The 27993-nt window shown below is 52.0% G+C and overlaps 9 protein-coding genes across 9 annotated transcripts; 7 read left to right on the top strand and 2 right to left on the bottom strand.

Moving 5' to 3' along the window:
- Window positions 1-6274: 6274 nt before the first annotated feature.
- On the top strand, window positions 6275-7297 carry BDP55DRAFT_551920 (uncharacterized protein; the record flags this gene model as incomplete). Its single annotated transcript, XM_060569155.1, has 1 exon — window positions 6275-7297. The coding sequence occupies one exon, from the start codon at window positions 6275-6277 to the stop codon at window positions 7295-7297; it is 1023 nt and encodes a 340-aa protein (XP_060429671.1).
- A 3725-nt stretch (window positions 7298-11022) lies between these two features.
- On the bottom strand, window positions 11023-12070 carry BDP55DRAFT_631861 (uncharacterized protein; the record flags this gene model as incomplete). Its single annotated transcript, XM_060572338.1, has 3 exons — window positions 11023-11369; window positions 11393-11543; window positions 11618-12070. 3 exons carry the CDS (start codon window positions 12068-12070, stop codon window positions 11023-11025), a joined length of 951 nt encoding a protein of 316 aa, XP_060429670.1.
- Window positions 12071-13615: 1545 nt separating this feature from the next.
- BDP55DRAFT_663386 (uncharacterized protein) lies at window positions 13616-14702 on the bottom strand. The gene has a single exon (XM_060574879.1). It carries the CDS (start codon window positions 14249-14251, stop codon window positions 13922-13924), a length of 330 nt encoding a protein of 109 aa, XP_060429669.1. The 5' UTR covers window positions 14252-14702; the 3' UTR covers window positions 13616-13921.
- A 940-nt stretch (window positions 14703-15642) lies between these two features.
- Window positions 15643-16918, top strand: BDP55DRAFT_715362 (uncharacterized protein). Its single transcript, XM_060578302.1, has 2 exons — window positions 15643-15772; window positions 15843-16918. Exon 2 carries the CDS (start codon window positions 15933-15935, stop codon window positions 16752-16754), a length of 822 nt encoding a protein of 273 aa, XP_060429668.1. The 5' UTR covers window positions 15643-15772; window positions 15843-15932; the 3' UTR covers window positions 16755-16918.
- Window positions 16919-17138: 220 nt separating this feature from the next.
- On the top strand, window positions 17139-18052 carry BDP55DRAFT_663383 (putative C6 transcription factor). Its single transcript, XM_060574878.1, has one exon. The coding sequence runs from the start codon at window positions 17293-17295 to the stop codon at window positions 17854-17856; it is 564 nt and encodes a 187-aa protein (XP_060429667.1). The 5' UTR covers window positions 17139-17292; the 3' UTR covers window positions 17857-18052.
- Window positions 18053-18411: 359 nt separating this feature from the next.
- On the top strand, window positions 18412-20304 carry BDP55DRAFT_146559 (S-adenosyl-L-methionine-dependent methyltransferase). Its single transcript, XM_060565588.1, has 10 exons — window positions 18412-18753; window positions 18807-18835; window positions 18883-18966; window positions 19032-19056; window positions 19121-19250; window positions 19301-19338; window positions 19389-19426; window positions 19487-19624; window positions 19687-20106; window positions 20168-20304. Exons 1-10 carry the CDS (start codon window positions 18613-18615, stop codon window positions 20193-20195), a joined length of 1071 nt encoding a protein of 356 aa, XP_060429666.1. The 5' UTR covers window positions 18412-18612; the 3' UTR covers window positions 20196-20304.
- Window positions 20305-20785: 481 nt separating this feature from the next.
- Window positions 20786-22878, top strand: BDP55DRAFT_663376 (methyltransferase domain-containing protein). The gene is made up of 10 exons (XM_060574877.1): window positions 20786-21252; window positions 21312-21346; window positions 21402-21487; window positions 21540-21562; window positions 21623-21749; window positions 21808-21845; window positions 21916-21953; window positions 22006-22143; window positions 22197-22616; window positions 22694-22878. The coding sequence occupies exons 1-10, from the start codon at window positions 21046-21048 to the stop codon at window positions 22731-22733; spliced, it is 1152 nt and encodes a 383-aa protein (XP_060429665.1). The 5' UTR covers window positions 20786-21045; the 3' UTR covers window positions 22734-22878.
- Window positions 22879-23289: 411 nt separating this feature from the next.
- Window positions 23290-25149, top strand: BDP55DRAFT_663373 (methyltransferase domain-containing protein). The gene is made up of 10 exons (XM_060574876.1): window positions 23290-23566; window positions 23621-23655; window positions 23708-23793; window positions 23843-23865; window positions 23929-24058; window positions 24111-24148; window positions 24217-24254; window positions 24309-24446; window positions 24504-24926; window positions 24998-25149. The coding sequence occupies exons 1-10, from the start codon at window positions 23381-23383 to the stop codon at window positions 25035-25037; spliced, it is 1137 nt and encodes a 378-aa protein (XP_060429664.1). The 5' UTR covers window positions 23290-23380; the 3' UTR covers window positions 25038-25149.
- Window positions 25150-25726: 577 nt separating this feature from the next.
- Window positions 25727-27334, top strand: BDP55DRAFT_693797 (cytochrome P450; the record flags this gene model as incomplete). The annotated part of the gene is made up of 1 exon (XM_060577271.1): window positions 25727-27334. One exon carries the CDS (start codon window positions 25727-25729, stop codon window positions 27332-27334), a length of 1608 nt encoding a protein of 535 aa, XP_060429663.1.
- Window positions 27335-27993: the final 659 nt, after the last annotated feature.

Genomic DNA, 27993 nt, shown 5'->3' with positions numbered 1-27993 from the left:
TCAGCTCACCTCGGCCGCTAGCAAGGACCCCGACCTTGTAAAAGGTCATCTACAGGCTGTCATTGCTCGACGTTTACACCCTCAAGTCCTTGATCACCCTTTTACATCTCTCCACAACGATGTTGGATCCCGTTCCATTTCGACGGACCAACCCCCTTCGGCTCGGCGGCGATGCGAAGTTCAGAAGGGAAGAGGGCAATCCCACGCTTCCGGAAACGCTCTACACGCCAGTTCTCAGACGGAATAGCAACGCTGCCATTGCGGTACGCCGCGCCATCTGGTCTGATGTCGCTGTCCAAGGCGGAGCCCGGTCGGGACTGCAGGCGGTTGAATTTAGTGTTGGTTCTTTTGGCGGTTCTTCCTCTGGCTTCCCTTGGCCGCTCCAATCATGGTAGTGCCCTGAGTCTCGTGAAAGTCGAGCCGGCCCAGCAACTGCGACCTTACTCTCCAAGGAGGTCTAAGTTGCATATCGAGATGCCCAGTCAAGGTCACATACGATGCTATGCGGGCTATTGGAGCTCCCGCCGTCGCGGCCGCGCCTGCGTCGTTTCAAAGACGATCTCCTGCTAGAACCTACATGATGCAGGGCGACACGCAGAAGTGTCCTCAAGGCACATGCAAGTCATAATGGTACTAAGAATCAATAGAAGGTGAAAGGCAGCGTCTGGACCACAAGACTGGCCAAGACAGACAGGCCATTTTATGACGACTATCAGAAGACGACTCATTCATCTCCGACGAGGTCTCAGCTAAGCCAGTGCAAGATTGACCATCACCAACGAGCTCGATCGCCATGGTTGTCTTGGCCATGGTGCTGGCTCTAGGGGCTTGTCGAATGTAGCTATGCCTTGTCCCTGATCTGCCTAACAAGAATCAAGCCACGGTCTCCAGATCGTCGAAGCTGGACGGATACAGTCAGGTGCATAAGCGCAACCTCTGGACGGAACTTCAGGATAGTTTCCTAGCGGCAGACGAGTCGAGATAGGCAGCTTGAATTTCTCACACCTGCATGTTACAGTAACACCCATCCCGGGTTACAAGAAGTCTGGACCTGCGCGGGCTATTATGCCCGTGAGCATGATATCACAAATGTATTCCAATCCTGGCTGCCCTCGCGACGATTGTACGCCGAAGGCTCTACGCAAGAAGATCTGATACCTCGCAAGAAGAGCAAGGTGCATGAGCAAGGAACATGCGAGTAGTTGAAGGGGCGCGATGAGTAATATTTGCAATATGATATATCGAAAACTGCTTTTGGTGAGAAGGCCCGGCTCGGATAGTTTGAAATGACCGCGGAAGCGATCTAGACAGCCCCGGTGCAGACCCAGCAAGAGGTTGACCCGATCGTGAACACTTGTCAGACGAAGTGCCACGGAGTACATGGACTGTGGGCGTCGAGGCTACGGCTCAGTCACTTCTTCATTCACCCCACTTTACTGGGCATCGGTTTGGAGAGAAACTGGCAGCTCTTAACCAGGACACACCCTGCACCTCAGCAGCCAGGGGTACGCTTTTCTCAAGATACATGTGAAAGGAGGCGCTTGGTGTTGGTGGGTGCCGGCAAGCAGGGGTAGGCCTTCTTTGAGACAGAAACATTCCTGACAAGCAGCGATAAGTCCCGTTTGTTTCTTTTCTGTCAACCGACTGTCCGGGGACTTTGGCAGTTGGGTTTGCAGTTTGTGCGACGGCAACGACAAGTCGGAGGTGTCTTTCATCGGGCCTGTCTCTAGCCGGAGAGACACGGATTCTGATTCAGAATTCAGACTTTATGCGGACGAGTTTCTCGTGGGATTTATCAAATCAGGACAATTGGCCGTGGACTTTTGTGAATGCAACAGAGTACAGAGAGGGGGCACGAGGGGAAAAGTATCGACCTAGTGAAGAGATGCTGATAGACTGATGGTACTTGACCGACATACTCTTTTTAGAACGAGGGTACTTGGCCCGAGGGTGGCGGCGACTTACAATTGCAAGAGGGGGACATCGACTAGTACGACAGGCCCAGCAGCCCGGATTTCCTCGGTGTCCTCGATCGGAAAACAAGGCATCTCAGGCAGCGGATGCATCGCAACGTATCTGTACGGAACGAGATTTCCAGGAAGCAATATGCGGCTACCACGACGACTTACCTGCCTTGTCTGGAATGTGGACAGAGGGCGTATAAGGGTCGGTAACAAGGATTGAGTTTAGGCTGCGTTTGCTGTCCCGTACTTTCTTGTTGTTCGCACAGGCCACGGAATCACGGAATCCAAGTACCAAGACAGCAGTCCGGTTTGCCTCACGAATATCGGCGCGGCGGCCTTACCCAGACAGAACCCAACGCAGGCGTACAGGTGTTCAAGCACAAGCTCCGCCTGCAATGCCAGGTCGGGAGGCCACCTCGCGAACACATCATCACATTTCACTGGAGCCGTGACGTTTGAGTCTCTTGGATATCCCGAGGCACGCGATTTCTCGCCTTGCCTCGCTTTACGAAAGACCTATGTGGCGTAACGTTCCGAGGACGCGAGAAGCCTCCGAACGGGCCACGGACGACACCGACAAGCCACAGGAGCCTTGCGCAGACCAGCGGAGAGGTACACGGACACTTGGCTAAAAGAACGGACCAAAAATTCGGATTGGGATGGCTTCCACGAGTTCTTACAGAAGGCGGAGGGAAGTTGGAACGGCGGCGAGAGATACAAGTTACCTTACTCGGGTATGGTAGGGCATAGCATGGCATGACAGCACGGCCAGGCCTACGCTTGCATCTGCACTGACATCGGTCATTCTCAGCTCGCTGCTGGGGATTTTGGGCTCTTTTGCGGGATCCGATGGTTCCCATTCGCCTGGCCTCTCGGATTCTGTCATTGAGCATATGCAGGTCGCAGCACAGCCCTGATCTTGTACGGCGGTCCCTACTATAATTTTTGGGGACAATTTTTTTTTTCGTTCGTCTCCTCGCAAGTTTTTCGCCGCCGCCGCGCCGCCGTCGCTTTCGCTCGCTTCATGCAGAAGCGCATGCGCTGCGCAGCTCGGCACGTCCTCTGTACAGACCACAGAGATCGGACAGTCTTCTTTTTTTTTTTTTTTTTTTTTTTTCCCCTCTCTGAACCTTTTTTTAGAGTCTCCATTGATTTGGCTCCAGAAAAAGCGGAAAGATTTACAGTTTACTCTGTTGCTCATTGCCGTCAACCGAATCTGCCGCGAATCTTTCTGAACCGGGATTGGGGCCATGGAGGGCGGACGGCAAATCAGAAGATAACCTATACCCAATTCTTTCCCTACACTTCGGTCTGCGGATACTTTGCCTGGGACGTACTGTATCCGTCCATGGCTCCGAACTGATCCAGGGTATGATGCCGAAGTCTGTTCTGACCCAAAGACAGATCTACCTGAGCGTTTTGCGCCGTCTCCGGTGCCCCGTATCTAAGCCCATAGGAACCTCTCGTTTGTCTTCTTCGCTTTACCACGCCCGGCCTAAGCAAGCCTTATCCGGGGTCGAATGGATTGCCGAGCCTGGTTGTTCGGTGCGCTTTGTCACCTCTTCACATGGTGCTGGCATAATTCTTGAAAATGTTGGAACGATCTTCAAGACTTGTCCCAGACTTTCTCTAGGTCGTTGTTGGACGTTGTAATCCACAGCGTTGGGCCTATAGCGAAATGTGGCGCAGGTGCAAAAGACAACGCACGCCTCACACAATGCATTTCAGAAGCCATGATCTTTCAACTTTGAACAGTCTAAACCAAGACGGGAAATATGTGTCTGCCAAACCTCAACCCAAAAGGCATAGCGGGAAACAAGAAAAGTGACCCAGAGTCATTAGGTTGCTGGTAACGTTCCGACTCAACGGGCGGGCAGCCTGCCAGCCACCTCGCCTCAGTCAGCGGCACTTCACCACCATCAGCCAACGGGACGACGTTTGGTTACATCGCTCTCACAACTCTCACAGAAGGGTGTTCCCACAGGCGGCAGAGGGAATCCCAAATACAGAAGAAGAGAAGCAAAAAAAAAAAAAAAAAGGCGCTGGCCCAAGCTTGCGGCGCAGGCAGGCGACGGCATCCGAAGCAGTCAGGGAACTCCTGGCTTGCCCTAGGCCATCTAGCCTAAGCTTGCCAACCTGCCAAACCTTGCTTCGGCTCACTCAGCTGTGTGGCTGCTTGGTTTACACACTCTGCAACTTGACATGACAGACTCACGACATCCGTGCAAACGCCAAGTAGCGGGAGGTGTGGTGTCTGGCTGCCTACTCCATGTAAGTGAAATGGGGCCTACCCCGAGAAGGAGTCACTGGGCCTGAGGTGGGCTGAAAACTCATTACTGCATAGTAAGGCCAGGCGAATTTGGTTGCGATGTTGGTAAAAGAGGATGAAGAGCGCATGAGTGGAATGGCGATGGCGAACGGACTCGAGAGGCCAACGACCAACGCAGGTCCATGTTCGTTGGAGTCCTCCCATTGACCGACTTTGACGTGTCCAACTGAATCTTGTTGCTAAATCCGCCACAAGCTAGGATGCTCTACGGATAGGCAGGTTGTGGCATGAAGAAGACGAGCATCGCCGGCCCCAACGCCAACGCCAATAACCAGGCCAGCAAGCCTTGGGCTCCAGCTTCCAGCTCCCCCCGGCCGCCGCCGGCCCTCAGCTCCATAGTGTTGGTATCCCGTCATGGAGGTAACAAGACCTCGTTGGGAGAAGAGAGGGCAAAACGAAAAGAAGAAAAAACAAGAGGTATGGAGTCCCGGGTGAGGCGACGAGGAGACCTGGAAGCCGGCCCAAAATGCATGCACCGCGCACCGAGGCTACCCTAACCTAAGGCCTACTTGCGTACCTACCTAAATCCGTACGGATACAGAGCGAGCCAGTCATTCAGAGTATGCCTAGGGCCTGTCCTTGGATCAAACGCAAGTACCGGTCCATGGCCATACATGTACCTCTTAGAGGTACCTACCTATAGCAAGTAGTCCCCGGCGCCATAGGGAGATCCGATGCTACTGCACAGAGCGCTGCGCTGCCCCCGCTGGCGTGCATCATCCATGGATGATGGATCTTCTGCCTTCCTGTCTCTTCCAGCTAGGTACTCACGTACTCTGGACTCGAAGCTCTGGGTTCCAAGCTCCGGAACTTGAGAGATCTGGTTCTGGCTACGGAGCATGGTTCTCTCTTTCTCTCTCTCTCCTCCAATTCGTACGGGGTGCAAAGAGCGAGGTGCAAGGAGTACGGAGTAGCCAGTGACGAGTTCCTAGTGGAGGTAACCTGCCACACCCCTCCCCTCCCCCCCTCCCCCCCTACCCCTCTGCTTGCGCCCTCTTCCCGCCTCCTGGACCATGGACCATGGGGACCGCCTGCCGAAAGCCCACCGGGCTGGTCGAGGCAAATGGGAAAGAGAGGGGCAGTCAGTCAGTACCTACTTTTCTTGGTGAGCGGGAGTGCGTAAGGTGCAAAAAGGGTAGCAGCGGGACAACCTCTGAAGGGAAAAGACTCAGTTTTGTGTACCCCGGTACTTGACCTAACCGCCAGAGGTACCCCCTGTCCCACGCATAAGTCCAAGTCCTGGGGTACTCGTCACCTCACAGTACTCAGTACCGCAGCCGCAGCCGCAGCAAGCACCACACCGGATGGAAGCGAGTTTACCACCCAAATCCTGACCCCCATCCCCATGACAGACAGGCCTTGACTGCGCTGAACAGCAGTGAACATGAGCGGGCAAAGAGGAGCAAAGAAGGTTGACCGCAGCTCTCTCTCTCCCGTCCTTCCACTCCATCTCTCTCACCAAGCCCCATGCCCCAGGGCTGTCTCCTTCTCGGGCGATTATAACACCCCACCACCCTCGCACCACATCCTGTCTCTTCTCACCCTCCCTCTTCCTCTTCACGAGCTCTTCGTCCTCCTTTTTCTTCTTCTTATTCGCGGTAGCAGGCGTGCAAGCCAAACATCCCTTGTTATCCTCTCGAATCCTTGGGACCGCCCAGCTCCGTCATCACTTGTTTCCTTTATTACTTCATTTTCCCTCCCCGTCTATCCCACCCCTCTCCCCCCCACCGCTGTTCTCGAGGTATCTACCAAAATCAATAAGACAAGATCAACAAGAATACCGCACAAGATATCAACCACCATAAAGAGAGGCCCTCTACCCGAGACTTATCCTTGACGACAACAACGACGACGGCAACGATAACGACAAACCCACCTCTTTTTTTTTTTATCATTCCCTCACGCCAACTGATCCTCCCCGTTCCTCCTCCGGTCACAGACTCTTCTCCATCCTCCACTCCAGATATCCCCCACCAACAACATGCCTGTTCAACTGCTACCAGCCTCCGCGGCTGCTTTCGCCCCGAGAGCCTCATCAGTCAATGTCGTGCTGGGATCCAAGGTCGAGCCGTGGCTGACACAGACACTGAAGCGCATCAACCGGATCAAGCGTCCACTCAACAGCGTCCCTCAACATCAAAGATGTCTGACCGAGACACTCTCATCACCCAACGCCATCTGGACTCTCACTTCCATCATGCTCCCCAAGGCCCCGGAATCCGACTTGCGCCAGGACGCCAACCCCCTCGTCGAAGCCCTGTTTAACTACCAGCTTCTCCATATCGAGGCCTACATCGTCCACGTCGACATGGTCCTGCGCAACGAGGTCGCTTTCAAGCTGACCACCGACTCAATAGACGCTTTGGTCGAGTACCACAAGGAAATTCACTGCGTCGACAGCAAGGCCAACACCTACGACTGGTCTGAGAAGGACCAACAGTGCAAGAAGCTGCATGAGGACTTCGTCCAAGCCATCAACAAGTTCGTCTACCGCACACATGTTACCGCCTTGGAGGGGCTTGAGGAGGAAGGCGCTGGTGAGCTGCTCTCTGGTAAGAGCGAGGAGGTCAAGAACAACATCATGGGTCTCATGAAGCCCCTGCTACCTCCTCCTCCCCGTGTTGTCGATGTCATCAGACAACCACCCCTGCTCCCCAGCTCACCGGCAAACGCAAGCATCTGGTCGCAACCCCCTACACCGGCCAGCCTGGTCGCCGTCGATGCGTGGAGAGTCCTGCCATCAAGTCCGAGCATTGCATCAACATCTCACGAGTCGACGCCAATCTGGGCCAACATTGGCATGAGCGAGGTTCAGATCCCCTCCCCTACGCCTGCATACAGCCAACCATTCTCCACGGCCGGGTTCTACTACAGTGCACCAGCAATCACGGCGCCCATCCCAGCGTTGCCTCTCCCCAGCATGTTCACGCCTCAGTGTGGCGTGAGCGTCGGCTACGGTGGCTTCGGCTGGGATCGCTACCAGGAGTACACGACGACGATGTGACAACGAGAATCCGTCACATCTGAGACTTACCCTGTCGTAACGACCTCATAGCATTGCCAGGCACGATGGTCCCATGTTTCCCGGAGAAAAGTTGAATTCTTCTCGGTCTGCTCCGCATAGAATCATCCACAGGCATATCGGCGTTTTGCATCAGCAGGGGAGCGAACGGTGTTACGGGACTCGCGAGATCAACCAAACAAAAAAGATGTAATCGGGGTTTTTTCTTTTGTCGGCAGCAAGCGAGCGTATGATTTTTTTCACAGTCTTTTCGATATCCGGGGAACAACAACCACCACTCACTCTGCCGCAAGCTCGGTCACCTTTTTATTCGAATCATCTCATCATGGCTGGGTCCGGGGCGGGCATTTGAGTGCATTTACATTTGGGTTGGGGGGTTTCTCGAACATCTGAGCGGCCTGTTCTCCTTTCCCCTTTCTCTACTATTTCCTTTGGGTCTTCTCTCATCTACACAAGAGGAACACGCAGCAATGCAAAACCCCCCCGCTCGGCTCCAGGCCTGGAGCCCGAGACAGAAGAAACCGACAACCTTTTGATTCTCGATTCCCACGTTTTGGATTTCTATTTTTGTCCTTTTTTTTTTTTTTTTTTTTTGGTTCAAGAGGCTTTCTTAGAGATACCCCCATCGGCATTACACTGGATCGGAAGATACCAACCGCTGCGCATTTTGCTTTCTTCTCATTTCCTTGGGCTTGGATTCTTGTCTTACGGATGATTCATAACGACAATTTTACGACCAATGACGAATATTCACGACTGCGCGCTCAACGATACGAATCAAGATGACGTTGCTCCGGGCTCGACGCCACGACACACGATTTTCTTGGTTTTCTTCGCTTCGCACAGGCTATCGAATTTCAGTTACAGCAAAAGGCTTGCAGACCGGACTGGATCCAATAATGGCAACGCTTCTTTGCAAGAGGTCGATGTACACAAACAACAATCATCGCGTAGCTGTGACTTGATTGTATCAGGGATACAACTGTCAAGGCAGACACTGGCTTGTCCGACAAGATCTTTGGCTTCAGCCGTCTTCTTGAGGCCCGTTGCGGCACAAAAGAGAGACGGCTGACATGGAATTGGAAGAGAGATGGGACTCGAATCAACAGAACAAAAGAAGCTGGGCATCGCAGAAAAGACGTCTTGCTGGGCAGGATATGATGCAGAGACCTCTGGCCATAGCCTTGGACTCTCTGCTCTCACACTCTCGAATTTCCCCGCTCGACTTAAGCGGGCGCGAACGAACCCAAATCAGGCCATGCTGATTACCCCACCTGGACACAAGTACGACACTACGGAAACCTGCAAGTCGGGACTGGATGTGAATGGAACGTTGTTACCGGGCTTGGGGGTCATTGTGTGGAATCTGGTGAAAGGGGGGTCGCGCCCGTGGCAGCTTCGGGTGAGGGAGAAATGTGAGCAAGGGACAGGGCGGAAAAGGCGACATGCAGCTCGCCCTCCTGCGTGAGAGACTCCGCCATCGCCGAAAAAAAGACTCGGAGAAGCATTAGATTGCTTGGGCGGAGGAACAAAAGTCGCATGGGAACACCAGCCGGGTTTCTGGTTCTGCTGTGCAGGACAGATAACCTTAACTTGGTCGTTTTTTTTCCAGCGGCAGAGGGTGCAGGAAAACCTTTTTTCTTTTTTAGCAAGGGGGAAATATCATGAGCGACCTTTGGCAAACCCTGGAGGTTTTTTGGCCCAGGTCTGGCTTACACGCAGCTCAACTGGTTATTTTGCATTTTACGCTATTAGTTAATTCGAACAAAATTCTGTTCACCAACATTGTGTCTCGTGTGCCTTTTCCCATCATGCATAAGTGACTTTTTGGAAAAGTTCGAAAATCCTGCCCTCACCTATCCCCAAGTGTGTTCAACAAGTCTAAGTGGGGAGGTAAGTGAGCAGGCATGTGGGCTGTGTGAGCAGTAAGAGTATCCTGACAGTACTAAGCGCAAGGAGCATTTAGGCCGGCGAGACCCTAAAGTTGAGGGGATCTGAGATGGTGGGTTGATGGGCGTGATGGGGGGAACAGAGTTGGGATGCTCGCATGTTCACGCACTTTTGGGAAAGAAACAGGGAAAAGATCTGCCCATCCATCTTTGGTTCTTTTTTTTCTTCGTTTTTCAGCTTCACCACAGTGAGGGGAGAGGGGGGGGGGGGAAGGAAAGGGTGGTGTCAAAAGTTGTGGTGTGCTTATTCTCCCCTTGAAAAAAAATAAGCCCCCGCGTTTCTACGTTTCTGCATGTTTCTCTATTTTGGGCATCAAGTTTCGACAGGACCGTCCATCCCGGTCTTGGGGAAACAGTACTATCTAGACCCGTGAAATCTGACAAGCACAGCTGGCTGCGGGCTGCGGCTTCGGCAGGGAGTCGGGGACGGGAGATGTCTCCTCAGGCGCATGAAGTTGGGCAGGCAGATGGTCAACTTGGCCAGCCTCGAAAATCAGAGCCAATGTCAAAAAGATACAAAAAGTTTTGAAGGGTCCAGGACCAGGTTCAGACGGGTTGGGGATGGTCTTTGGGGTTTTCCTTTTCCTTCTTCTTAAAGTCAGCGTTGTGCATCCAACGCATGACTCGGCAAAGACACTTACACCATCCAGAGTTCGTCACTCCAAGGGGGAACTGTTTCTCATGGTCTCCGACATCGTTGCTCGTGAGGGCGACTGGTCCCTCAGCTGAAAGCGTCTTCAGAGTTGGCAGCTGACTGTATCGGATTTTAGCATTGTTTTCGAGAGGCGGCAACGAAAAAAAAGCTACCCCTGAAGTCGTTTGGTACGAATAGCCTGCTCAGGATGCTGCCCGTCCTCTTCGGTCTCGGGGCAGAACTTGCGGCAAGGTAAGATGACAGCCAACCCTATCGAGGCAATGTAATCGTCATGATTTGGCGCGCGATAGTAATCGAATTCTTGGATCTCCCACACCCGCCTAGATCAGCCATCTCTTTCGAGACAAGGGCGAGAGTAAGAATCTTGCGAGAAAGCGAGCCTATCCGAAGGATGGGCGGCACTGAGCGGGAGGTTCTAGAAGACGGGGGTTTCTAGGGACGATCAGCGGGTATCACTGATCACTGCGTCTGAGCGTTTGCCGGTGGGCACAACGTGATCGACCATCCTGGTCTGGCCGCTGTCGGTCAGTCGTCGCACGCTCAACTTACACTACACATGTCCACCCCAACCCCTACCTGGACCACACCACCACCATGCTTCTCGGAACACGGTCCAGCTCCAAAGTCGGCCCTTTGCTAGCTAGCAGGCGCTCGCACGGACGGGGAACGTCTGAACGCCGGGGGAATTCTTGTCCTGTCGGATGTCGACAGGCGAGACAGGTGTAACGGGCGGCCAGATGGGTTCAACCGGTTCCGGGGAACGGGGAAATAGAAGCAAGGGAACTTTGGCACGGTTTCAACCATGGCAGTCGGATCTCTGGTTACGACGCGCAGGAGTTTCGCCATCGAGGCGGCGTTAGAAGCGAGCGCGCGACAGAATGAAAAGGGGGTTAAGGGGGGATGTGCCCATCTCGCAGCGCCTCGAGCTCGGCTACTCAGCTGAAAGAAGGTGGGTGTTTGGAAATGGGTTTCTGTCTAGTTATTTGATATATAAGATTCAGGTTGGCATCTATCATGTTTTGGGACGCGGGTGGTGCTAACGGGTGCTAGGGATGGTGCCATCCGGCGCTGCTGAGTTGTTTGAGGCTTCACGGAAGGAAGAGTTACGCGTTCCTGTTGGGCCACCGCGCTGAGTGAGTAAAGAGAAATATGCTGTATATTGAGGACAAAGGGTCGCAGTCGGTAGGTTGCTTAGGGGGACAAAGTTTAGGCTGAAAGTCTCCTGCTTGAGAGATCGTGGGAGTTAGGCATTTGACTTTACTCGTCAACTGAGTGTCGACAAGAGACTGTTGCAGCTTGGCGGCTCTAGGCTCGCGGCGCATGAAGCGTTGCATGGGTTGACAGCTACAACGCATGAAGAGGGGACAATTTGCTCCGCGCTTGATACGAAGCAAAATTGCTCTTGTTTTTCGTTGTTTCGCCGTTTTGCTTTCCCTCTTGTGCGGAATGTCTATGCCGACAACGAGAACTTACACTGCCCCGGAAGTGCAATTCTGGAAAGCTGAGTTTGGCGGGCCAAGTCTAGTTTCTTCGCAATGGCAACGTTCCATGTCGCACCCCTTGGTCGGCATTCGGAGACGGAAGAAAGAGAGGGGTCGGGAAGGGAAGCCAAGGTGATGCTGAACTGACTTGATGGGATCAACCCAGGAGATCAACGACAACCATAGACAGGCAGGGAGGTTGTGGCTTGCCACTTACAGCTCGCAGGGATACCAGCCTGAGTTGCGGCTGAGTCGCCCAAAGAGGATGGTGGGGTGATATGGCGGGCATGCCATCTTGCTTGCTGACCGTGCAAAGATGCGTGCCCTCCCGACAAGACTTTCCCTCCTGGACAAACGTGGTGTTAACCGCAGTGGTGTGGTGTTGGTGGCTGTGCAGGTCCGCAGTGCTCCAACTCCCATCCCACTTTGAAACGAAACATTCTGTGGGGGACACGCGAGGAGCCTGTATTACAGTATTCGTACGGACAGGCGTCTCGCTCCCACATTGGTCGGCGTACGAAACCGGGGTCCTGGACGGAATGGGCTCCGGAGGAGTTCCGGAGGAGAGCATGCCTTTTTCTGACATATCTGCCACTTTGGCCATCGAGCAAGAAGGGGGGGCGACCTGCGGATGTGGCCGAGACTCAATTCTGCCTAGGTGCCTCGCCATATCTTATTGGGTCGCGATAACGAGACACGATCTGGTGTGGTTTGGTCAAGGACGAGTGTGGGGAAAGGCATTGGATACCGTTGGAGGGGATCCGTGATGCCGAGTTTGGGGTCCATCTGAGATATACCACTTTGGCAACCATGCCCTGGAGGAGAATGACAGTTGAAAAGGGACTTGGACCAGCCGTTCTGTGAGATGAAATTTTGTCGAGATAGGGAGCTGCTCGTACCATCCACACTGTAAGTGAGGTTGATCATGTATCTTGCGCACGATAGGAAGAGCGTAAACGCCATGGTAAACTCTGAGGCTTGGGCCCGACACAGTCAGATGTTGAACACCGACCAGGGGCCCGCCCGGCTGCTGTTCGAGGCCGGCTCCTTGGCATCAAGTCGAGCATGGGCGGCTTGAGCCGGGTGACTGTTGGTGAGAGGATGGTCAACTCTTGGATGTCTATGCCTGCTACCTGCAGGATCTAGATGAATCCTGTATCGCATTCCAACAAATTAAACGCAGTTCTTCCGCGAGGATCGACAGGTCTAGGACCATCCTGGTATCGCCCGCATGTATGATTGAGGCGTCGAAGACGCCTGTCAAAGACACAGGTGTGTTGGCACTGAGATCTCTGTTCTCCTTGATCATCGATGCTGAGTGGTCTTCAGCAGCATATTCGTCAAGCTGCAGATTCACAGCCTGGGCACTCCTGCTTATCCATCGACGAAACAACAGCGAACCAAGCTGACTTTATTAATTGACTATTGTCGATGCGCGAGCAGCTTGCGACGAGATTGCAGATATGGCCACGACTGCACGGTCGGACGAGACCCTCGGAATTATGGTCAGCGCCTGGCTTTGATTGGATGGACGTCAAATTCTACCCTTGCTTGAGTTTTCTTTCCACCGCCTCGCCAGCCTTCGACCTGCGTGGCGCGTAGGGGCCAAAATGATAGAAACCGGTGATCAGAGAGAACATGGAGCAAATCAGGTATTATCAAAGGAAACAGAATACAGGAGTCGCAACATGACCTCGTCGACTTGATGGCTTGGTCATCGGAATGTGCGTCGTTTGTGTAGATGGAAGTTGTGTGTTGGAAAGGAAGATCTTGAAATGTTCGGTACCTAGATGACGACAGTTATGGACTGTTCGCACTTACTCAATTGAACCGTCTCTTCGTCGGTCTTTCGTTCTCCCTCTCCCTCTATTCATACCCCGTTGAGTTGAGTACTTTCTCTTTTTGAGCGATGAAGGAGAACGGGAAGGAGGAGGTGCATCTACGGCAAGAAAGGACCACTTTCGTTCTGGAAATCTGTACCGCGGTGCTGCGCTGTGTGTCTTGGTGAAGTTGGAAGCAGCAGCCCTTGTTGCGTTTCCATTTCCAGCGAAAGTAGCAGGGAGAATCAAGTCCCTTTTTGTGACCCAGACCATCATCCTCATTAGAGAGTCGCAAATTATATAAATCAAACCAATTCGGATGGATAACTCTAGGTGCCGCTTCCGCAGGATAGTGTCTGAATTAAAGAATAAGTTCATAGATTTGGATATGACGGAAGGTGTCTACAAATTGGCATCACATGGACCATTTAGAAAAAAAAGAGAGGAAAAAAAAAAGCCGCTGGCACTGTAATCAAACTACGTTTAAGCTTAAGTTTTGAGTCCAGGCACTACCGCCACCGATGAGAATATCTATTGGATACTCGGCAAGTTTGATCGATCACTGCTCAAGCATTCAGTCGAGCTAGCTCCTACCGCTCACAGAATGACTGTTTGCAACGTTGAAAGGAAGCCTCTTCGCCGCTGGTACGACATCGATATATGAACACGCCAAGCCCGCCTTGCACGTTTCTCCATCTCCTTCAAAGCTTCTGGCCATTCTCAAACCATTCCTTGAGAATCTTGATCTCATCATTAGTGAGAGCGGCCTTGTCGGTGCCGTGTAGTGAGATGACGTAGGCCACAAGACTTCCAGATTTGGTGGGTTCGTCGGTCAGTCCGCGTGTCTCGAGTAGAGCGCGGGCCTGTGATGGGTCTTTCACAAAGTCGGAGAGGAGAGAGAGCTCATCAGAGTCGAGGATGGGACAGGCGTCGTTGTTGCGATTGATGATTTCCTGTGCCAGAGTGTGGCTTTCGATCATCTCGCGGGGAGAGGGACCAGTGTAGGGCGCAGACTCGACGGCGGCGGCCATGATTATTGTTAAGACGCGTGAGTGTTGGCAGGTACGTTGATTTAGATAAATGCGTTCCGGTGATGGAGATGAGTCGGTTGTTGATGAGAAAGCAGACGAAGTTCGACGTGCCTGGCCGCAAAAGCAATCTGGGGTTTTATGCCGCAAGCGTGGATGCACTGTTTCTTAGTTCCAGGTCATACATCAATCATCAACATTGACAGGCTATGAGAAAACCTCGGTCTTCGCTTCGAAGACTGAGCACAACATACTAGGTATGCAAGGAGCTGAAACCAAGCGATAGCACCAAGGGAAACGAACCAGGTGGTTCAGCAGTGCCTAAATCAGGCAACAGCATTGATGAATTGGGACATGGTGATAGAGACCTGCCAGGATGAGAAATGCGACTGTGCTCCTCATTGGTTGTGTCACAAATTCATCACAACCTCACAACCAACATAATTGAAGTCCCGTGCGAACTCAGATCAATCACGGAGTTTGTAACCAGGGCAACGTCAAGCACAACGTTCCTAACCAGGAGCCTTCAGAGAGCATGGTGAAATTTGCATGGGGCACTAGCCTGTGTAGTCGTTCACGCAATAGCATGTCCTTTCTCTTTCCCGCTGCGATTCATTAAATGCGGTGAAGAAATTCGATTGCTGCTACCAGCCAGCAATAATGTTCGTTGGTCTGCTACGTCGAAGCGACAAGCGCCGTTGCAGGGTGAATCTTCGAGATGCAGCACACGCAATCTAGACAGTCGATGGACGCAACATTCAAGAGTTTAGACATAGGCATGGCCAAAGCTTCAGCGAGACTCAAAGCAAGCGACCGACCTGAAATCGTAGGAGCCGAAGTCATCACAACCCAGCCGGGATGCTGGCCGGAGACGGGTGTGGAGGTGGGGCCAGTGTGAGGCCGGGATCCACCAGCAACGGGCCGGGCTTTCGGGCGGCCCACCTGCCAAATCATAGAGACGGTCGGCCGATATATTCCAACTTTTTACCCTCAGGGTCTGTTCAGCATGCCTGGTGAGATGATAAAGAAGTGTATTTCTAAGCTTGCCGGATGACCACGTGTAAACATACACAACAAGCAGTGGTAAACTTACATTTTGAGGAGAGGTACGATTACGTTACGCTTACAGGTGAAAGGAAATTACTAGTAGGCATGCAAAAGTAAATCATAGAAGCTCGGGAAAGTATAATAGAGTTATATGAGTGAAGACTGGAAGTGGGTTTCCTTTAAGAAGATCTCCTCCCGTAGGCTCGGTGAAAAGTTACTAAGAAGGACAGCATCATCCGGGACCCGCCCCCACCCCCGCCGGTACAGACTACTCCTATTGTCCGAATAAGGAAATAACACCATGAGGCTCTGCGACCGGCCTTTTAGTATACTTAGCCAATTATGATGGCGGGAAAGTGAGATCGGCCCGTCGGTCCTTGCCGACGGTCCGACTTACACGTCTATAACGCCCGTTTAGCGTCAGCTTTGCGAGACCGAAGTCTCTTGGCTGCTCTTGGCGACGATGACGAGCCAGAGGTACGAGAAGACGATGCAGCTACGGATATATAATAATGGCGAGCGTGACCTCAACTGACACTCTTATTAGCAGACCACAGTAGGCATCTAGACTCATCGTTTGAGAAAAGGAAAACAAAAACAGAAAGTCAAGCAGGAAGACTCTCCTGTCGAATCCAAAATGGCGACCCAAGACATTCTTTCCATCTTCCAGGCCTTCCTGGACGCAGTGAACAATAAGAAGTGGGATGAAGTTCACAACCACCTCCAACCGGTAGTGAGGGCAACCTACAACGAAAACTCAGAAAGCAGAGACGAATTCATCAACCGCCTCACCGTAACCTCCGAGAAGGGCAGCCACCTCAGCGCAGACCAGTGGACCGTCAACGAGGCCGCAAACTCCCTCGGCGCCCGCCTCGTCACAACCATAAGCGACGCCCCCGAGGGAACCCCCGCCAAGGTCTGGGACCTCGTCCTTGTCTTCTTCGAGAACGGCAAGATTGCGCGCCTCTACCAGGTCGCGAACCAGCAGAGCCGAGGCGTCGGCCCCGTACCCGCGCCGCCTTTCGTGCCCGAGGTCGCGGCCAAGACCTCCCAGAACCCAGTCTCGGCCGCCGAGATCGAGGCGCGGTACCGCAAGTATATCTACAGCTACAACGACGGCACCATGCCCACCGTGCTGCCGGCGCTGTGGGCGGAGACGATCTCAATGCACGGGAACACAGTACCGGCGCTAGGAGCCGTAGGGTTCCTTAGCAAGATCCTATTGCCCGTCATCGCCGGTCTTAAGTACGAGGTTGACGAGTTTGTGGTTGATGAGAAGAAGCAGCAAATTGCTCTCAGGCTGTCCATATCGGGCGTGCCGCAGAATAAGAATCTGCAGAAGAATGGTTCAGATGGGAAGGTCACGGTTTACGAGCATGCTTTGTACGGATATGAGGAGGGCAAGGTTGCTTGGGCATGGGCCTCGCAGGCTTTCGACATGAGACCTCCTTCGTTGTAGAGCCGTGGTCAGGGGTGCTCCCGTGATTGATGAAGAACAGTGGTTTGGTTTTTGGTCAATATCAGATTCGAGCATCAGGATGAAACACATCAAATAGACTGATTTAATCCATTACCGATTAGCTAGTACTTGATGTGCATGACAAATCCGACCATATTTGAACCATGACGCACTCCCGACTCTCATACCTAGAGCATCTCACTTTCGGTGCTGTACTTGGATACACATTTCCTTTACTCTCGGTCATATTGTCTGAGACCCACCACCTGCTCTCGTTCAAGGCGGAGAAAGCAACGACAAGGAAGTAGAACGTTTTCCCACCTCTGAAGCAGAGAACCAGGGGAAGGACTGGTCGACAACCTTGATGAGTGCACGTTGTATCCTAGAGACATAAAGGTGAATGAATTCTAGGTGCTGAAAAAAGGCAAAGTCTCGCAACATCTCCGTTGCCACATCCACCCTGCCGTTGCCCACTGGCCCCTCTTGCTAGTCTACATATAAATTCAACAGTAGATATGGAACATGAGACCTAAGCTACATGACGGAAATTCTTCCGATCAAGTCCAAGATGCCGAATGCAAACAAAATGAACCTGGCCATGGGGCAAGCGCCAGCCTCGACGTCTCCCAAGTTGACAACCTCATCTATAAACACCGACCCAGTTCTTGGATACAAGATCCGAGTTCTCGTCCTCGATTTCCTCAAAGAAGCAAAGAATCCCGATGCGCAACAACGAATCAACTCAATAACCGAGGCTAACTACATCAGTGGCCCTTACTTCGATCAGGAACAAGCCAAGCAAGTCAGGGAAGCCACTGTAAACGTGGACCTCCCGATCAACCTCACTGCACCTACTCAAGTCAATTACGAAGGCGGCGAAAATGAAGACAGCGACCTCAGAGTCAGGATAATTGGGCTGACTGTGGAAAAGGCTATCAAGACAGTAATGAATGGATTCTTGGACAAACGCAGGGCCAGCGGAGATGCTAGGCCTTGTGGACCACACGACCTTGACCCGATATATGCAGCACTTTTCGGCGTACGCTTGTCCGAGCTGCAGTCCGATAACTTCTTGAGTCGGCTGAGAAGGAGCGGGGTTTGAGAAGGTCTCTTATTTCCAGACTTTCGGAGACGGGATTCCCGCCGAAGGCACCGAGAATTCGGTGTATCCAGTGGGCGTTGACGGACAAGGTGGCGGTGACCTCGAATATGAGATGCAAGGAGAAGTCACTCTCTGAGCAGGTATATGACAGTTTCCACTCCAATGATTGAAAATGCGCTGATATTATCTAGCCGCTCATACAGTAGCACTATTGCGGGCTTCTGAGGCCCGCACAGATCGAAGACAACGAGATCTTTCCAACTCGTTTCCCCTCCCGTCAGATCCTGACTAAGTATGCATGTTGTTTCTTTTCCCTCTTCCAACAGTCCACGACATAAGTTGGGCCGTGTCATACGCCCAACCCTTGTCCAGATTAGAAACAGGGACGATCAACGCATAAAGATGTGATTGGTCTCACCGTAGCCAAGGACGACAGTGCCCAGCCATTGGAAGCGAAGCGCCAAATCGCGGGCCAGCGATTAGCTCCCGACTTCGGGAGTCTGCAGGATTACAACCGGTGTAGGACTTTAGGTATTCTCGCTTGGGCTATCTGCATGCTGTACGATTCCATCACCAACAGACTCAATCGCGGTTGCCTGGGTTGTGGTATGCAAGAGACACACATTATCGTCGGATACAAAACCATGGAAGCCGGGTCGAGACCCCCTCGTGAGTGTTTCTCCCCACTATCTTGGTAAATTTGCTACTGTGTAGACCCATTTGGTTGCCTTGAACCAGTCGCTCGGAACGGCCTCTATGCGCACGGGGCCGGCAATCCAGATGAGCGCCCCAGGAGGCAGTTCCTCGGATAGGTCCGATGCCGCCTCCCCTATGAGTACTGCCTCGGACACTAGTGATGAAGGTGTCGAACTTGAAATCGACGACAGTGTAAGATGTGTATAAACCACTCTATTATAGACGCACCGCAGTCAGCTTATACTTGCAAGGAGGACAACGATTCGACCCTTGACGACCGGATGTATGTAGAACCTAAGTCACCCCACGCGATGGAAGCTAACGACGTAGGTCTTCGTACACCAAATCGGCAACCTCTAGCGCAACAGACTATCCTACAGAACACGGGCGGCGATACCATGCGTTTAGAGCAGGATGTGAGTTTGTTGAATATCCCGCTGTAACTTATTACTACCCAGGGACCCTGCTAACTATGGCACGGCCTACTTTGCTCCAAACGACGAGGTAAACACATTGTAGTGCGCGAAGATAGGTACTTGTGCTGACGACGGGTTCCTGTTGCTACAAGGATGAACTAGGTCGCTTGGATTATAATCACGAGCTCGTCCTGAAGTTCCTCCAATACAAACTCTTTTTAGCCCCAATTGACGAGAAGAAGATGCATCGAGTACTTGATATCGGCACTGGCACAGGTATCTGTAAGTCTCCAGACACAACCTCCCAGGCTATTCAAGCTTATAACTAGCAGGGGCTATTGAGATGGGCGATGCCTTCCCGAACGCGCTGGTTTGTACTACTAGGATCTGATCGTACGGCCGAAAGCTGAGAGTCTGTAGATCATCGGCAACGACTTGAGCCCCGTCCAACCAAGGCTGTAGGATTTGCCAACTCCCACTATCCCAAAATTCTTCGATGTATGGCTAATAGTTATAAGAGTTCCGTCCAATGTTAAGTTTGAGATTGATGATGTAGAAAGTGATTGGCTCTATGAAGACCAATTCGACTTCATCTTCAGCCGCTACATGGCTGGATCTCTCTCCGACTGGCCTACACTTATGAGCAGAGCATACGAGTATGTGACACCAAATGAAAGCAGCACGACGTTGGATATCTGATGTTCTTTCTTTTGCACAGAAATCTTCGGCCAGGTGGATGGGTTGAGTTTCAGGACTATGACTTTGAATTCTCGTCGCTCAACGAAAGCCTACAGTCTCATCACAAGACACATCAGTGGGATCGTGACTTTCTGAAAGCAGCCAGGCTCTGTGGTATTGAACCGTGCCCTGGATCCAAGCTAGAGGGTTGGGTGCAGGATGCAGGATTCACCAATATCGTGCATCGCACGATCCAGGTGCCCCTTGGGCCGTGGGCTAGAGACGAGTACCACAAAGAGATCGGCTTGGGTAACTTGATACAGCTCCTAGACGGGCTCGAGGCGTTCACATTGAGGCTGTTTTGTGGGGTTCTCGGCAGAACAGAGAAACAGGTGTCGACACTGTTGTCCGAAGTTCGCCAAGAGCTGAGATCGCAAGCCTTCCACGCGTATGGTGAATTGTGAGTACGGAACTATCAAAGATAAGATACGAAGACCAAATATGGCTGACAAGACCAATAGTCATGTAGTGTATGGACAAAAGCTATAGTAAGAACTTACGAACTGCATGAAGATCCATTCTGCCTGTGAAAGGTACATGACCAGTCTGTCTTGAATAATATCCGCGGTCTGTGGGCGGCTGAGAGGGGGACGTGATCATCGATATCCGTGTATCATAATGATTTCAACAGACCTGTTGTTGGGGCTGGCTGTATGCTGATGTTGAATTAAATTCTAAGCTACTTATCCTACCTTACTGAATCAACATTAGTGCATATTCCCAGATGCCACACAGCCGTAACACATTATCGAGAGGCAGGGCCATAGTTGACCCAGCCTGTCTCGGTTGGCACTGTCCCCTGTCTGCTGTTCGGGAGAATTCCAAAGACGATACCTCATGGTCCATGGAGAGGGGTACGCTTGTTGATCTATGCATCGCTCCGGGTTAGATGGACTTAGTATCCACCACAAGACCGGGGAGACCGGAGCCTACAGTCTTCATTGGTCTCGACTAAACAAAGCCTGACTGCAACCAGCAGCGAATGCCCCGCTGCTAGAGCCATTGGCATCGCTCTGATTTGCTTCTAACCCCGGAGATATGCAAGCAAAGCTGTTTGAATGGCACGTTTGTTTGCACATTCTGCATGGAAGATCACATATCGCGCACCAACATCGAGGTGCCAACGGCCGGGAGCCCGCAGGATGCAGGGAAACCAACAGCAACTACAAAGCTCGCTGATTGTCTGGCTTGATTTGCCTCCCACCGAGCTTTCTCCCTGGTGTTCTCCGTTTTAATTATTCTTCATTACCTCCAGGTTTCATTGAATTGCGTCGCTTGACCCGAACTCTTGGGACGAAGGGTCTAACAGTTAGGCGATTTAAGTAGATCGCAATCCATCATGGCCGGATCACCAAGCGTTCAATCGCCGGCGCCCGCCTCTCCTCCGGTGGCAGCGGCCGCATTCCCCACCAAGTCCAAGACCGCGTCTCCAAAAAATCCGAGTTCGTCGCGGTCAAAGACTGCTTCACCCGTGGCGCAGAACTCACCTCTAGGCGAAGTCGCAGACGAAGCTGCTGACGATATTGAGGTTGACGAAGGACTCAGTGTTGGTAGTCTCTTTGTATGGATTTGGACGAACTCCGACCTTGCTGACAAAGAGGTCAGGTTAGCTATGGGGCCTCAACGATTGATGATCAGATGTAGACTTCCACCTCGCCCAATGTTCCCAGACATGAAACTCACAACTTGAGCCAGATCATCCTATACAGCTTCTTTGGCCTCTAGTGTGGTAGACTATCCTGTAGAGCATGGCCGTCGGTATCATGCTTTCCGAGGTGGAGGTCAGTATACTATCGCCGATGTGTATCATTTTCATGGGCTAACAAACAGCAGCTTACTATGCTCCCAACGATGAGGTGCTGCCACATTTGAACCAGATCAGGGACGTAACTATACTGACGATTGCATTGAAACAGAATGAGATGGACCGCCTTGACTTCCTCTCAACCTTGATCTTCAAGGCCATTGGCAAGTTGTACTTAGCCCCAATTGAGCAGAACAAGACCCACCGCATCTTGGATATTGGCACTGGGACTGGAATCTGTAAGTGGCTCCAGTTCTTCCCATCTCTCTCGCTCCGATCAACTGACGAAGAATACAGGGTCTATGGAAATGGGAGACTTGTTTCCCAACGCCGAGGTGCGTATATGTCTCCAGAAATGAGTAATGGCTTTACTGTAGATCAAGAGCTGACCGAGAGGTTGGAAAGATTATCGGAAACGATCTGAGCCCAAACCAGCCAGCTTGGTACGAGGCAAATACAGGCTACATTTGTGGGATGATATTTAATGGTCGATAGGGTGCCATCAAACGTCAAATTTGAGGTCGACGATGTCGAAAGCCCTTGGCTGCACTCAACCAAGTTTGACTACATTTTCTGCCGGTCTATGGCCGGTGCTATCGCTGACTGGCCCAAATTGATCAGAAATATTTACAAGTTAGCACTCAAATATCGCGTCGTCAAAATCTGATACTGACAAGTCGCCACAGCAACACCAACGCCGGAGGCTGGGTCGAATTTCAAGACTGGGACCTCCTTTACCGCTCCGACGATGGCTCCATCACCGATGAGCACGAAAGTCTGAAAATGAACAAGACATTTATCAGCACCTGCAGGCAGATTGGCCGTGAGCCCTGTCCGGGTCCCTTATTCAAGGACTGGGTCACGGAAGCCGGCTTTACCAATATCACCCATCAGACGTACAAACTGCCGATTGGTACTTGGCCCAAGGATCCCCATTACAAGGAACTCGGCCTCTGCAACCTCGTTCAAATCCTGGATGGTTTGGAAGCTTTCAATTTGAGACTCCTTACTGGTGTACTTGGCTGGACGAAGGAGGAGGTCATGGTGATGCTAGCGGCTTGTCGGAATGAGTTGAAGACAGGCGCCTTTCATGCTCGTATGGAATTGTAGGTCTCTTCATTCGTGCTTCCAACCTTGGTGTTCCCCCCTAGCATGTTTTTTGACTGACTATGAGAACAAATAGCCATGTTGTTTACGCACAGAAACCAGAGGCGGCAGCTTAGCTAGACGCAGTGAATACATGTAACGAACGAGTATGGTGTAGTCGACAAGGCTTCAATTGGATTTGTCTCAAAACCCATCTGAGTGATCTTTTCTTAAACCAAAACGTGCTTATTCCCGCTATGGAGGCTCGAAATTTGTTGTTTCTTCACCTTCCATTTGGGGAACTCGGCCCTCGGTTTTCTGCCCCAAGCAACAGGGGGGTGGCAGAAGTGTTCTCTGAGCTGATTCATGCATGAGGTGACTTGTTGCTTTCCCATCACATTACCCACATGAAGACCGGGGAGGTTGGGGCATATTCTTTTTATTGGACTCAAATCAACGGGCATGGGTTGCGACAGCCTGACAACCCCCGCTACGGAATCGTTAAGAAGCTGCTGATTAGTCTTTGCCCCTCAGGCACATGCGTGTTTGCTGCGTTGGTTCTGGGAAATGGAACGTTTGTGCATGCATCAATAACGGGTTCGCAAGCTGTAGGGGCCGCGGAAAGAGGAGAAATCAACTGAGTACAAATTCTCCGTAGTACGACTGTAGCTGTCGAACGCGCTCTTTCTCAACAACCATTCCTCTCAGTCTTTGCAAGCAACATAGCCTCTGAGCATAACTTTTAGGACCGAGGTTCCAAACTTTGCTCATATAAATATTTGATATGGCTGAATCAACAAGCGACCCACCCGCATCGGGGTCCCCTGTGCGCACGAAGGCTACCTCACCTACCAGGTCCAAGACCGCATCACCATTGAGGTCCAAGACTGCCTCTCCGACCGAACCTGGATCTCCCGAAAGTGAACACGAGGAGGAGGCCGGCGAAATTGAGATCGACGACGAGGGCCTTGTCTGCTATCCATGAGTCTACGCGATTCTTATCTTGGTCTAACTTCATGAACAGGGATCCGACACAGCATCGACCATTGAAAGTCGTTGGTAGGCATCCGAACTTGCAGAACCTTATGCTGAAGCTGAAATATTGATTCAGGTCCTCGTATACGGCATCATTATCTTCAAGCGTTGTTGACTACCCTACGGAGCATGGCCGTCGCTACCACGCTTTTCGCTCTGGAAGTAGGTTTAACTCTATCCCAACGTTCGACAGTAGGCTAATTACAATCAGCGTATTGGGGTCCGAATGATGAGGCACGATGATTTCAATTACCGTTCTGATACTCGAGACGAGAGCTAACTCCCTTTCGCTCAAAGAGCGAGAGTGACCGTCTTGACTTCAACCACATGCTCATGGTAAAAACCATCGGCGACAAACTTTACCTGGCCCCTCTTGAGAAGGGGAAAATCAACCGAGTTCTCGATATTGGAACAGGTACCGGAGTCTGTAAGTTGAGAGAGTCCACATGCGGGTAGTACTATGAACTGACATATATCAGGGGCTCTACAAGTAGCCGAAGAGCTCCCGCACGCTGAGGTGAGCTTTGAAACCCGGACAAGAACAGTGAGGCCGTAATGTCTTTGGGCTAATATGGAATCCGGCAGATACTGGGAAACGATTTGAGCGCCATCCAACCGACTTGGTAAGCATATCAGTCTCCCGAACCAACCAGGTTACCGTGCTTATCAATAGTCAGGGTCCTGCCTAACGTCAAGTTCGAGATTGATGATGTTGAGAGTCCCTGGGTTCACACACGCAAATTCGACTTCATTTTCAGTAGATACATGACATCTTCCATTGCAGACTGGCCCAAACTGATGAGAAGTGTCTATGAGTAAGTTTTCCAAGAAGAATTTGATAAGTTAAAGTTTCGCATACTGATTTAACTTAGAAATGTGGCTCCAGGCGGCTGGGTTGAGTTCCAGGACTACGACTTGGAGTATAGAAGCGATGATGGCTCACTCACTGAACAGCACTCGACCTGGAAGTGGCTGCATAAGTTCTTCGAGGCTTGCAGGATTGTAGGCCGCGATCCTAACCCGGGACCTCAACTGGAAGGCTGGGTCAGGGAGTCCGGTGATTACGTCAATGTGGTCCACCAAAAGTACAAGATCCCAATCGGGGACTGGCCCAAGGACCCCCACTACAAGGAATGCGGCATGATCAACGTGATGCAAGTTCTTGATGGACTAGATGCCTTCACCTTCAGGCTCTTCACTGGTGTCCTCGGGTGGACGAAGGAGGAAGTCATGGTTCTTCTCGCCGAAGTCCGTCGCGAACTGAAGTCGAAGACTTTCCATGCCTATTTTGAGTTGTGAGTCTTTTATACCCGCCATTGCCTATCGATCTGGATCATGGCCTGTCTCTAACAGAATACCGTTGTAGCCACGTGGTATATGCGCAGAAGCCGGAGGCAGAGGAATGAGGTGTGTAAGACGGTGGGATACAGCAGTATCAAGGTCCAATTTCCTTAGTATGACCATAGGTTAGCATTCATAGGAATTACCGTCACTAGATTCTATGGAAAACTGTTCGCGACCCTCAACTCTAAACATAGTCACTCCTGATGAGGAAGACTGAGACCCCATCATCATGCCTTGAAGTTGTTACCCCGGCTTATCGGTGCGCTAGCGTTCATGCAGGCCCCGCTTCCGTCATCCGCTGGTCAAAACGGGCCGCTAGTCCAAACGGTCCGGCCCCGCCCGGGGTGGCTTCCGGAGCGGAGCTTACAGTAGATCCTGGCAGTTCGTCCGACTCAACCAGCCATTCATACGGCCGGTGAGGCAGCGCCCCCGGCTAGTGTGAATCCTTCTGGGCGGACGCTGCTAGCCCTGTACTTATGACGTGCGGAGTAGGTTCCATGCGTAAGTATGTTTGTCCTTGCGGCGTGAGGAAATGACCAGGTGAAATTCTGACCGTCATTAGTTCTTGATCTGGAAGTTGAAGATGCCTAGATGTGATTTCGTCGTTGACCCCGCTCAAATGTATGTGTCTTTTGGGCGAATGGTGCGATCACTAGTATAAATGAGTTGTCTGTACCATCCGTGTTTCGTCCTGTTGCTATCTCTCCACGTCCAGCCTCGACTCTTTGCCGTGAATCGTCTGCACGATAAAATGGTTAGTGACTTAATCATAGCCATACTGACGGCGGTCGCATTGGTGACAATTTTCTTTCTCGTATCAAGAGCAGCCAAGAGTGATGAGTCGACTCCAAAGGCCCTCAAGCTCCCTATCATTGGCGACCTTCATCACTCACCTTTGGAAAGGCCGCTTCTGAACTGGGATGAATGGGTCAGCGCAAATGGCCCAGTCACAACGACGAAACTCTTTGGAATCGTTCCCATGGTGGTGCTCAATACCGCCGAAGCAGCAACGGAGCTCTTTGGGAAACGCAGCGCGTACTACAGTCACAGACCGAGCTCTGTGAGCATGGAGATGATCACCGGAGCGGGGCCGGGCAAGTCGAGGTTCACTCTCATGCACGACTATGATGCCCACCTAAGGCTACATCACCGAATGCTAAGTCCGAGTCTTGGATCCATTGCCGCGCCGAAGTTCCAGCCGTTGATGGAGCTGGAGTCGAAGCAGCTTCTGCTGGACCTACTGAATGCCACCGAAGGAGGAGGCAAAGATGGGATAGCCATGAGAAGTACAGACATTCACCACCACTTCGAACGCACACAAGCCAGCGTCATTTTAGGCTTGCACTACGGTATCCGAGTTCCGTCCTACAGTGACGCTCTCCTCGACGAAGTCGCAGGCGTGCATGAGAAGGTCACCTACGTCGCTGCCAACCCCAACCTAGTCGACTTCATCCCGCCCCTCCGACATCTCCCGGCCATCATTTCACCCTGGCGACGTGCCGCGGACAGCCTGTTCAAAGAACAGAGCGAACTAAACCTCCGCCTTCTAGAATTGGGTACGGGTTCACCGGGCTGGAACGCGACGAAGCAGGCGCGAGCTGTGGCCGCCAAGTACGCCGAGGCCGGCCCCGTGCCGGAAATAGATCTGGCCTTCACCATCGCAACGAGCGTCCAGGGCGGTATGGAGACTGGCCCGCGGCAGATGCTCTGGCTTTTGGTCGCTGCGCACGCGAACCCTGATTTTGTGGCGCGATCGCAGGCCATCCTGGATAAACTCGTTGGAAGGAAGCGATTACCACGTTTTGCGGACCGGACGAAGTTGGCTTACATCGATGCTGTGATGTCGGAAGTCATGCGCTGGCGACCGGTTTCACCGGGAAGTATCCCGCGCAGAGCCGAAAAAGAGGATGAGATCTACGGTCAGCGCATCGTCAAGAGGGCGACACTGTTTGCGAATTCTTGGGCCATTGGGCGAGATAAAGAGGTGTTTGGTGAAGAAGTTGGAGACCTGGGAGCTTTTATCCCAGAGAGATGGTTGGACTTGGATGGTAACCTGCGTACTGACTTGCCCCTGCCCGTGTTCGGCCAAGGCAGACGGAGCTGTTTGGGCAAGCGGGTGGCTCTCGACAACGCCTTCATGGTATTCGCCAGTCTGTTGTGGGCCTTTGAGATAGTACCATTGGAGGAAGTCGACAGCATGGCTATGAGCGTAACCGGCTTCATGACGGCGCCCTCTGAGTTCAAGTTCGGCCTTAAGCCTCGGGGATCGTGGGTGAAGGATGTCATCCGGAGAGAGTGGGATACCGCTGAGACAGACTTGAGCAAGGTCATGGGATTTTGGTTAGACGTCGAGACTTGACAGAGCCGCTCTTTGAAAAAATAGCAAGGGCGTACAAGCCCTTACGGCCTTGGTTTCTTAACAATTATACCCATTTAGCTAAGCCTGACCATGTTGGTTCCGCAGCAAGCCTTTCCCAAATGTGCAGAGATCAGAGGAACGGCTATCGCTCAGGTGTTAGGAAATATGCATTACGACCGAGCAGTTAATGGCCTTCGATAAAGAACGTAAAAAATAAGTAATCATTGGCCGACGGTGTAATTGAACATCCACCAAAGTCTGAGCCATGGGAATGGCAAAGCAAACTTGAAGGTCCGTGTCGTCTCCTGAATGCCACAACGGTCTTCTCCGCATTCGACATCAAGCGGCCAGCCAGGTTTATCCTTCTGGAAAACCCGCGACATAAGCTTCCTAAGAGTATGGCTTCGTGCGGCCTTGGGCTGGGCGGTTTGGCTCGGTATGATGTCCGTCAAGCAACGCCAAGCTCTTCTCTCGGGCATAAACTGACTCAAACAGCTAGCGGAATCAGTCTGCGAACGAATCGCGTCTTTCGCCTCTATTGACAGTCATTCATAATTTTACGAAGCACTAGATCACAAGCTCATCATGAGTTGATTGACGATGGTTGCGAGCTCCTTTTCTCGGAAGACGAAGTGTTGGAGTTTCGTCAGTTAGAGGAG

Source organism: Colletotrichum godetiae (genome assembly GCF_030913485.1).
Source record: "Colletotrichum godetiae strain CBS 193.32 chromosome Unknown BDP55scaffold_20, whole genome shotgun sequence".
In the NCBI taxonomy this organism is placed as follows: Eukaryota; Fungi; Ascomycota; class Sordariomycetes; order Glomerellales; family Glomerellaceae; genus Colletotrichum; species Colletotrichum godetiae.
Note: the sequence above shows the minus strand (reverse complement) of the source record. Positions and strands in the feature narration are given on the sequence as shown.